Below are 10,954 nucleotides of genomic sequence, written 5' to 3'. Positions count from 1 at the left end.
ATAAAATGGGGCTCTTTGCCTTACCTACCTTACGGGTCTGTTAGAAAGGGATCATACAAGCCGTGCTCTTGGTTCAGAATCCTGTTCAGCAAAGAGGGTCTCTAATGAGAAGAGATTGTTGAAAAGCAAATGGCAATCATCACTGTCAAATAGCTACTAAAGGTAAAGATTTGGCCTGAACAAGAAAGAGGCTCCTCTGAGCTCTGAGAGATCAAAGTAGATGGGACAGAAAGAAGACTGCAAGGCTTTGAGATGTTGGGTGAGAGGCTGAAGACATAACATGAATTATGTATCTCTCGAAGCCGTGGTTTCCTCATCATAAAGCAGAAATACTAATGCCAGTAGCATTTAGGGGATAATTACATAATGAAGAAGAGAGCCGGGTTGGTATAGGATAGGATACAGTTATCAAGGTTACTTCATTCATTTGATAATGGGTATATTAGAAGAAACATCTGGTGATAGCCTGGGGCTGGACTTGGCCCTTCTTAGAACCCACCTGGAGGACACTGTCCAGTTTGGGTGGTGGGGAATCAGTGTAAGGATCCTGACAAGCTGGAGAGCATGCAGAGGACAGCAGGATGGTCACTGGACCCTGGGCTGGGGGAATTGGGGAACATGAGCAAGAGCTTCAAGTGTTTGTGCAATAGGGGAACATGGTAGATCTAGTCAGGGACTTTTTTCTATCTAGCCGTATGGCTCAGAAACCAGAGTAACAGGAGGAGGTTGTTCAGGAATGGAGTACATCAAGAGAAAATGGTCCCCACTCCCTTAAGAGGCCTTCCAGCAAAGCACGAATGACCCCTTGGTGAGTTTATTGTAGAAGGTGTTCTTATCCAGGTGGAAGATAGACTAGGGAGCCCGATGTCCTTTATGACATTAACATTGAGACTCTAATGGGGAAAGCATTTTCACTTTGTTTTATATGCTCTAGCTAAGGTTCTTCTAAGAATAAAGACTGGGCCACATTGGATTAGAACCATGCTTCTACTTAGATGATTCTGTGATTTTTTTTTTTTTGTTACTAAAAGGCATAAGAGAAAACAATGGATATTTCTAAGAACTGTATAGATGTGAAATTGAGGAAATCAGCTCAATTTAGATAGCCTTAATTTGGGGGGAAAATGTGGCAAAGTCATCTGCTGTAAGAGGAGACACTAGGGAAGATGGAAGGCTTGAGACTCGAGAAAGGAAATGGAATGGTTTGGAATGGTCACTATAGGACATGAGACACTAACTTGCTTCAACTATAAGATTTCCTTTGGTATAAGTTCTCTGTTCCGGCTGAAATCCTCATGTTCATTACATTCATTAGGTTTCCCCCTTCCTACAGCTTCTCTCCAGCTTGTGTAGGGTACTGCTGGGTGAGCTGTTTACTCAGGCAGAGGGCATTTTCACAGATGTTGCATTCATGAGGTTTCTCTCCAGTATGAGTCCTCTGATGTCGAATAAGCTGTGAGCTCTGGCGGAAAGTCTTCCCACACACACTACATCCGTAAGGCTTCTCTCCAGTGTGAATTCTCTGGTGCTGTATAAGTCCTGCACTCTGGCGGAAGGCTTTCCCGCACTCATTACATTCATAAGGCTTCTCTTCGGTGTGAATTCTCACGTGTTCAGTAAGCCTTGTTCTCAGGCGGAAGGCCTTCCCACACTCAGTACATTCAAAAGGTTTCCCTCCACTATGAATTGTCTGATGTCGAGTAAGTTCTATGCTCCGGCGGAAGGCCTTCCCGCATTCACTGCATTCATAGGGTTTCTCTCCAGTATGAATTATCTCATGCCGAGTAAGGTGTTTACTCTGTCGGAAGGCCTTCCCACACTGATTACAAATATAAGGTTTCTCTCCTGTATGAATTATCTGATGTCGAATGAGCTGAGAGGTCTGGTGGAAAGTCTTCCCACATTCATGGCATTCGTAAGGTTTTTCCCTGGTATGAATGATCTGATGCTGAGTCAGCTGTGAGCTCCGGCGGAAGGCCTTTCCACATTCCTTACATCCATAAGGTTTCTCTCCAGTGTGAATTCTCTGATGGACGGTAAGCCAAGACTTCTGCAGGAACGTCTTCCCACATTCATTACATTCATAAGGTTTCTCTCCTGTGTGACTTCTCTGATGTTGCGTAAGCCCTGTACTTCGGTGAAAGGCCTTCCCACATTCTTTACATTCATAAGGTTTCTCTCCTGTGTGGATTCTCTGATGTACAAGGAGTTGTGAGCTTTGGCGGAAAGCTTTCCCACAATCATTACATTCATAAGGTTTCTCTCCAGTATGGATTCTCTGGTGTTGTGTGAGCCGTGAACTCCAGTGGAAGGCCTTTCCACATTCTTTACAAACATAAGGTTTCTCTCCAGTATGAATTCTCTGATGTACAGTAAGCTGTGAGCTCTGATGGAAGGCCTTCCCGCACTCATTACACTCATAAGGTTTCTCTCCAGTATGAATTTTCTGATGTTGCATAAGTCCCGCACTCTGGTGGAAGGCCTTTCCACATCCATGACATTCATAAGGTTTCTCTCCAGTATGAATTCTCTTATGGATAGTAAGTTGGGAGCTCTGGCGGAAGTCTTTCCCACATTCACTACATTTATACGGTTTCTCTCCAGTATGAATTCTCTGATGTCCCGTAAGCTGTGAGCTGCGGCGGAAGGTTTTCCCACACTCATTACATTCAAAAGGTTTCTCTCCAGAATGAATTGCCTGATGCTGTGTAAGTCCCGCACTCTGGTGGAAGGCCTTCCCACATTCATGACATTCATAAGGCTTCTCTCCAGTATGAATTCTCTTATGGATAGTAAGTTGGGAGCTCTGGCGGAAGGCCTTCCCACAGTCATTACATTCGTAAGGTTTTTCTCCAGTGTGAATTCTCTGATGGACAGTAAGTTCTGTGCTCCAGCGGAAGCCTTTGCCGCACTCATTACATTCAAAAGGCTTCTCTGCAGCATGAATTAGTTGATAGTCAATAAGCCCTGAATTATAATCAAAGGGTTTCCCACATTCATTAAACTTGGAAAATATCTTCTTCAGACAGATTCGATGGTACCTTCTTCGGCCTGGCTGGAGCCTGAAGTTCTTTCTGTGGGTATCACGTTTATGAAGACTCAGTTCCTTATTGTCCTGCTGACCCTCTAACCTTGCAGTATATGCTCCAGCTTTTCTGAAACTGGAGATACAGGGCCCATCCTTTGGGAGGCCTTCACAAGATGCTTCTTCCACAGAAAGGCCCAACTTTGGAGCTGACTCATTGGTTCCAGACCTGGTGTCTTCATCTGAAAGAAAATACAAAATATAAATAGCCTCCATTCTTCCAGCTTCTGTCTTATCCAATTCGAATTAAGGAAAAATGTTTAAGTATCTTCTATGTACCAGAAATCATTTAAGTGCCAGAAAAAGTGATTCCATTGAGAAAAAAGTGCCAGAAAAAATATCTTCCATTGAGAAAAATGATTGTTAAACTCAATAAAAATATGGCACTATGCTTTTAGGGATGCTAAGAGGAACATTTCTTTGAGCTACAAATATAGAAATGGTCATGATCGCCAGACACGGCATCATGCACAATCATTCATTCACTTCTCTTAGGCAAAGCTTTCACCAGCAAAGTCACATCCCTAGTGTGCCAGGTGTATCCGTCATTCTATTTTCCAAAAGGAGAAGCTGACCAAGGAAGTCCAGTGAGGCCAGAACTTCCTCTACATACAGGCCTCTGAGCAAGGAGGTTCCCTCAAGCATGTGGAGGAGTTCTGCTGTCTTTCTGAGAGCAGCTTGGACATGTAGAGAGGCCATATCAAACATCAAAAAGCCATGGCTGGGACTTTAATCCCACTCCTTCCCATGACAATGCCAGCTCCATGTGTTATAATACTGTTAGAATTTGTTACAAAAATATAATTGAGACAAAGGGATCTGCATCCTCTTTTAATCTCTCCAAAGCTCAGTATCACATCTGGCACACAGTAGGAGCTTTCTAAATGCTCCTGGACCCATTTATACATCCTGAAATGAAAAAGATGAAGTGTCCTGAAAGGAAATTTCTTTATCTTAACTTAATCAAGTACTTAGAGAGCTCCACCCTTTTAACCCAATCAGTTAGAAACTTGTGAATCCTTTGATAAGAGTTTACACTCAGAGGAGGAGAGGTGGATCCCACAGACACTGCCCCTTATTAAAATATAAAATATAAGAAAGAAGTTTTGCAAAAGATAGAGGCTTGCTTTTGCAATCAGGCTGGCTCATAAACAGAACAAGAGAAAAGGTTCCAAGGAGGATCAGGAAGATATATAAAGAGGGGGCTTTATTGCAGGAGGGGGCTTTTTGGTTCCTATCTCAGTGGAGCTTGAAGAGATCACTTCCTGTCAGGGAGAATAACTGAAAGCCATTTGAGGGGGCAGCTGGGTAACTCAGTGGCCCTCATTGCCTAGCCCTTACCATTCTTCTGCCTTGGAGCCAATACACAGTATTAACTCCAAGATGGAAGGTAAGGGTTTTAGAAAAGAAAGGAAGGAAGGAAGGAAGGAAGGAAGGAAGGAAGCCATTTGACCCTGCAGCTGAGGTCAAATAGAGATATATCAACCGGATTTCCATCTGTTCCTGCCTCTTGTGTTCTTGAGTTCCAGTTTCTGAATTATATCTGAGTTATTGAGAAGAAGCCAACCTGAGAAGAATTTATCTGTCATCAAGGAAACCTGCAGCCTCTCATATGGAGCCCTTGAGGGTGACTTTACCATTCTGTCACCACCTTATCAAAGCTACCTGAACTATATTTCCTTACCAAAACTATTTTGGAGAGGCCATATTCAGGAAAGTTAGATTAGGGAATTCTGGGGTAACAGACAGAGGGAGTACGGTTTAAGATAGCAGCAAGACCAGAAGAAAAGACTCGTGAGAGTCTATTAGGTTTGGCAGGAGGAGAAGTAGAAACTCTGGGTTAGGGAAATCCCCTTTGGCCCTCCTTCCTTCCCTTTTTGAAACTCTTTCAAAGAAATCCTTTTGTTTATCAAGAAAAACAGTCAGATTACAGTTTAACTCAGAATCAAATCTGAGGCCTATCAGTCCGATCTATCAGCTTGACACAGACAGAGAACATCACTTTATAAATTTACCATCTTTATAGGTGAAATAGCTCACTTATTTCACCCTCCTGGGCAGTATTAGGCAAATTGAAAGACTACTATTGGTTTCTGTGAAGAAGGGGAGAGACAGGAAATGATGTGGATCTTCTGGATTCCATTCCTTTCCTGAAGTTTAAAGAGACTGGTCCCTTGGATCCTCTGTTGGCCTGCGACTGGAGCTGGAGGTTCTCGGTGGATTCCAGTGTCTCCTGGCTCTTTGAATTTCGGCTTCTTAATAAGAACTTCGGATACTGGTGAGATTTGCTTTCGGATTCCTATTCCTGATTTAGAGGTACTAGGATTAAGACTCTGGTATTTTTGTAGCTAGAGGATTTTTTCCCTACCTCTTTCCTACATTTCCCACTTTCACTTTCTCTACCTCATTGTAAAAAGCTGCTCAGTCATTTTGACTTAAAGGATAATATTTTATAAAGGGCGACCACAATATTACTTTTATAACTGTAATATTGAGTCAAACCCAATTATAGTTCTTACAGTCCCTCTGACCCAGCACACCCACCACCCAGCGTCAAACCCAGAGAGAGTCTCCTCTGTATTCGCTGAATATGGGCCAAGAATGGGTGCCCACCAACCTGCGAAGAGGGAGCTATCCTGGCACACAGACATAACCGAAGACCCCTTTAAGAATGCAAAAGGAAACACGAGGAGACTGGCACGAATGAAGAGGAAACAGGGGCAGGGACCATGCTCTCTGGCTCTTCCAACAAAAATGGAAAGAACAGAACACAAAGGACACGTGTGTGAAAGGTAATATCCGATCTGGGTCCTGGAGGAGAGAGAAGGAAACGGACCTCCTTCCTCTACCTGGGAAGGCTGTGCAGGTGCTCACACACATATGTACATACACACGCACACACACACAATGGTCTGGTTTTAAGAATCCTTAAAGGAGGGAGGGGGCAGGAGACTGTCAGAATTGAATGAAGGATCTTTTAAGTATTAATAACAAATTTAAAACAGTTCATTAAAAAAGATGCTGCCCACATTACCAAATGCCCGGGGAGACCCCCAGCACACCAACTCAACCTGTCTAAAGCAGAACTCAAATACTGCGGCTGAGGAAGAACCTGCCGGCTGGAAGGCAGCCCAATTCCACCATGAGATTGTTCTGCTAGTTCAGCATTTCTACCTTGTAGGAAGTCTGAAGGTTCCCTTGGAGACACCCAACCCTCCCTCCAAGTTCCTGTAATCTGGAGTCAAGACTCCACTCTAATAGCAGCTGCTGTAAGAAACAGGCGCCTTCTCTTGTCCGTGCTCCGCCGGGGAGCTGCTGGAAGGCTCACAAACCCCGAGGAGCCGGCCTTGATGGCCAGGGACGTCCCGACTGTCCAAGTGGCCAAGTAACAACCACCCACAGCCATGGCACCACTTGGGATGGGCTCCGGAGCCCAAGAGCCTTGGGAACAGCCAGGCTTGTGGCCCAGGGGCTCGGCCGACCTCCTAGGAGGCAGCCCGGGGAGAGGCCATGCTGGGGGAGAGGCGGGGGGCAGGGGAGGCAAAGAGGGGGAAGGCCTGACTGCTCCTGCAGGGGCTGCAGCCGGGGCTCCTAAAGACTTTGAAGGCCTTTTCCTCTGCCATGTGGCCGAAATCCTCCCTGGCTGTCCTCTTCCCCACCAGAAGGGGCGCCCCGGAGCAGGGGCCATCCGATTCTCCTGTCTGCATCTTGGGGCTCCACACCACGCTTGGCACCATGGCTTGGGCCATTCCAGCTGAGAGGTGCCCAGAGCTGAGCCGGGGCTCTCTAGGACTTGCCCAGGGCCCGGAGGGGGCCGAGAGCTGCACCAAACCCAGCATCTTCTGGGAGAGCTGTCTTACCCCGGGGCTTTCGGGGCTGGCAGTGTCAAGCACACAACTGGTGCTTAATAAATATTGGCAGGCAGGTGAGGTAAGAGTCCAGAATTTCTTGACTGCCTGGAGTGTCGGCCCGCTCTAGTTCTGCACTCACCCCATCCAATGTCCAGTTGTCTGGATTGCCAAGAAGGGGACGAGGGAAGGGAGGAAGCATTAAATGCCTCCCGTGTGTGAGGTGCAGCACCAGCCCTGCACAAATATGCCACCAGAGCCTCACAACCCTGCCATGTGGGTGCTGTTCTTATGCCCATTTTATAGCTGAGGACTCAAGACAGAAGTGACACAACTTGCCCAAGGTCACACAAATAGTAAGGGTTTGAGGCTGGATTTGAACTCAGGTCTTTCTGAATCTAGGTCTGAACCACAAAGCGCTGCTGCAGCCCTAGAGACCCTCGACATAAGCCCAGAAGGGGAGGAGAGCCCTGAAATGTCTAGAAGAAGCAAAGAATGAAAGAAAACATGACTTGGGCAGAAGTCCCGAAAAGAGTTTGAAACGGGAGGCGAGAAGGAGCCCAGGCAGAAAGGGGGCCCAGCAGTGGCGGGTGGGCAGAGAGAGAAGATGGTCACAGGGAGAGAGGAGGGCTGCACCAGGGAAGGACAAGGCAGGAAGGAGGCCAGGAGCTTCACTCCCTGGGGAACCAGACACACAGCAAACGGCCTGGAGGGAGAAAGTGGGAAAGCCAAGGAGCTGGGATGGCTCTGGGCAGAAGCAGAATGCTTCCAACTGGCACCACAGAGCGGCTCACCAGCAGCTGGGGGCACCATGGTGAGTCCTCTAGGGGGCACCATGGCCGATTCTCTGGGGGGCCTCTCTGGGACTTCAGGGTGCACAGAGAAGAACAGCTTATTCTCTTCTCCCTCCACCCTCCTTGTAAAGGCGAGGGAAAAGTTTAAGGCCCAGAGACGGGAGGTCCTGGGTTCCAATCTGCCTAAGACACTTCCTAGCGAGGTGACCCTGGACGAGTCACTTCACCCCCATTGCCCTGCCCTTGCCTCTCTTCTGCCTTGGAGCCAGTACACAGGACTGATTCTAAGACGGAAGGGAAGCTTTGAAAAAAGCAAAGAAAACAGGGCAGAGGGAGACAGTGATTAACAATCAAAATTGGGAATCGGCATACGATAACTTGCCCATAAAATGAAAGAGGACCAGAGCATGTCAGAAGGCAGAATCCAAGGAGAGAAAATCAATTGCGTCACTATGATCATGAACCTGGATAAGGTGATTTTTAAAGCCTTCTTGTCTGCCTTAGACTAGAGTAGCTACCCAGCATGTACTTCTATTTCTCGCCTCTGAATAGCACCATCAATTAGGCCACAAAAACCTCACAAACGAAGGCAAAAAAAGTAGAAATATTAAATACATCCTTTACTGACTGCAATGAAATAAAACTATATTCCATTATGGGCTACTATAGAAAGGATTGAAAATTCATTGTGGTCTAAATAGATTAATTTTAAAAAATTGGAGGATCAAAGAACAAATCAAAGAAATGATAGGTAACTTCATTAAGAAGAATGGCAATAATTAAAAGACCCACCAGAATTTGGGGGATATGGCCAATGCAATCCTAAAATACTGATTATCAAAATAGAAATTCTAAACATCAAAGCAAAGGTGAAATAAACTAAAAGCAAAAAAAAAAAAAATTGAGTTAGAAAGGAATGATGAACTGGAGGAATTCCATGTGAACTGGAAAGACCTCCAGGAAGTGATGCAGAGTGAAAGGAGCAGAACCAGGAGAACATTATACACAGAGACAGATACATTGTAGCACAATTGAATGTAACTGACTTCACTACTAGCAGCAATACAACCCAGAGGGACTCATGAGAAAGAGGCTCTCCATATCCAGGAAAGAAATGTGGGAGTGGAAATGCAGAAGAAAAACATAGGATTGATCATGTGGTTGAATGGGGATAGGATTGTGGTTTTGATGTTAAAAGGTCACTCTACTGCAAATATGAATAACATAGAAATAGGTTTTGAACAATGATACATGTAAAACCCAGTGGAATTGCTCCTTGGCTCTGGGAGGGGGGAAGGAGGAGGAAAGGGAAAGAACATAAATCAGGTAAGCATGGAAAAATATTCTAAATTAATGAATCAATTAAAAAATAAAAGAAAAAAGTGAGTTAACTAATAAAATGAAGAACTGGTTTTTTAAGGGGGAGAAATCAATACACCATTAGCTAAATGGATCAAAAGGAAGAAAAAGGAAAACGAAATGATAAGCATCAAAATTTAAACGTTAACAACAAATGAAGAACAGAAATTATTTTGACACTAAAACCAACAACTTAAATGTAATGAGTATTTACAAAAATATTAAATGTCTAAATTAACAACTAAAAGTGAAGAATTTAAATTATCTTCATCTGAGAAAAAGCCATAAATGAAGTCATAAAGAAAAAAAACCCAGAATCAGAACGATTTACAAATGAATTTTATCAACTATTCAAAAAAATAATTCTGTCATTGTTTAGAAAAATAATGAGATGAGGCGAGGGGAAGGGATCCAACGACACTCCTTTTAGGACACAAATACAGTTTTGCTATAGAGCAACATCTCCAAGGAATACTGATCCCAAAATAAGAAATACTAGTGAAAAGGACTAAAGCCAAGTTGATATTCCATAAAGGGAGAGCAAGAAGATTATCTACTGCCCCCAGGCTGGACTGGTGGGGCAACCAAGCTGCCCATGGAAAATGCGGGAGGAATCCAAGTCCCATTCATTAAGGAACAAGAGGAAAAGGGCCAAGATTGAGGAGTAAAAGGAGCAGACGCCAACCCGCCTACAAGGAAGTCATCTCCAAAGCAGGGAGAGCAGCCCAGTGACCTACTGAGGGCTGAACCCCAAGTGCCCAGTGACTGGACGAAGAACTCACTACTGGGTGAAATGCTGGGAAAGCTGGGCGACAATCGGGCAGAAATCGGGGTCTGACGACAGCTCGTACCATAAACTGACCCGAAAGGCCACAAAAGCCGCAAGCCCTCTGGCCCAGTGATAGCACTGGTGTGTCTGTCCCAAAGAGACTGGACATGGGGCAAAAGGACCCCCCTGCACCCCCACGTGTTAGCAGCAAATCAGCATCGGGACATGGCCCACCGGGCTCAGCTAGGAGGCAGTAATGGAATAGGGAACAAGGCCTGGGGGCATTCGGAACAAGGACTTCTCAGAACTGATGTAGTGAAGGGGGCAGAGCTGGGGAGAGCTGACAGAAAAGCACAGGAGTGGCCCGCACTGGACCACAGACTGCTGGGGGAGGAGGAAACCAGGCCCCTAGAGGGTCTTCGCAGACCTGGGAAATCAGTGAATTCGGCAGAAGGAAAGCTGCATCCCAGCCCAGCCGAGCACGAGGAGCTCCGGGGCGTCTGTGGCTCGGACAGAGTGTCCGCTCACAAGCACACTGGGGCAAGGAGGGAGAAAAAGCCCCTTTGGACCAGGCCGGGGCAGCCGGGCTCGCAGAGGCCAAGACGAATGACGTTAAGTTCGGAAGGTTCTGCACAAACAAATTCAATGCAGCTAAAATCAGAAGGAAAAAAATCCCACAAGGAGGAAGCGCAGGAGCGCGTTTCTGGCCAAGGAAACAGATCCAAGACACGCACCGAGAGGGACCCCCGAATGCTCCAGATCGCTGAAAAGGAGGCAGAGTTTTCTCTGCGCCCCGCATTGCGCCAAGGGGAAATGGGCAGCGACTGGTCAAAGAAAAGGCTCTTCAAGGTGAACCGTGCCAAGTCTGCCAGAGAACTGTGGGGGGCGGAGTGACCAGCGTCCGTGCTGGGGAGCTGGGAAGCTCTGGGCCCTGCGGGGCAGCAGCCACCCTGGGGCCGGGACTCTCTGACCCCCCGGGGGAGGCTCCTCATGGATGCCTGGCCACGTCATGCACCCAGACAGCCCGAGGAGGGGGCCAGAGCTCCAGGATGCGCCCTTCCCCCCCCCTCCCCCCCCCCCCCCCCGTGGCCTCCCACAC

The 10,954-nt window shown here is 46.5% G+C and overlaps 1 protein-coding gene across 1 annotated transcript; it reads right to left on the bottom strand.

Moving 5' to 3' along the window:
• Positions 1-247: 247 nt before the first annotated feature.
• On the bottom strand, positions 248-5,736 carry LOC123230576 (zinc finger protein 420-like). Its single transcript, XM_044656709.1, has 3 exons — positions 5,703-5,736; positions 2,699-2,934; positions 248-2,530 (listed from the first exon to the last, which is right to left on the bottom strand). The coding sequence occupies exons 1-3, from the start codon at positions 5,734-5,736 to the stop codon at positions 1,328-1,330; spliced, it is 1,473 nt and encodes a 490-aa protein (XP_044512644.1). The 3' UTR covers positions 248-1,327.
• Between the last annotated feature and the right edge of the window lie 5,218 nt (positions 5,737-10,954).

Source organism: Gracilinanus agilis, chromosome 1 (assembly GCF_016433145.1).
Source record: "Gracilinanus agilis isolate LMUSP501 chromosome 1, AgileGrace, whole genome shotgun sequence".
Classification (NCBI taxonomy): domain Eukaryota; kingdom Metazoa; phylum Chordata; class Mammalia; order Didelphimorphia; family Didelphidae; genus Gracilinanus; species Gracilinanus agilis.
Note: the sequence above shows the minus strand (reverse complement) of the source record. Positions and strands in the feature narration are given on the sequence as shown.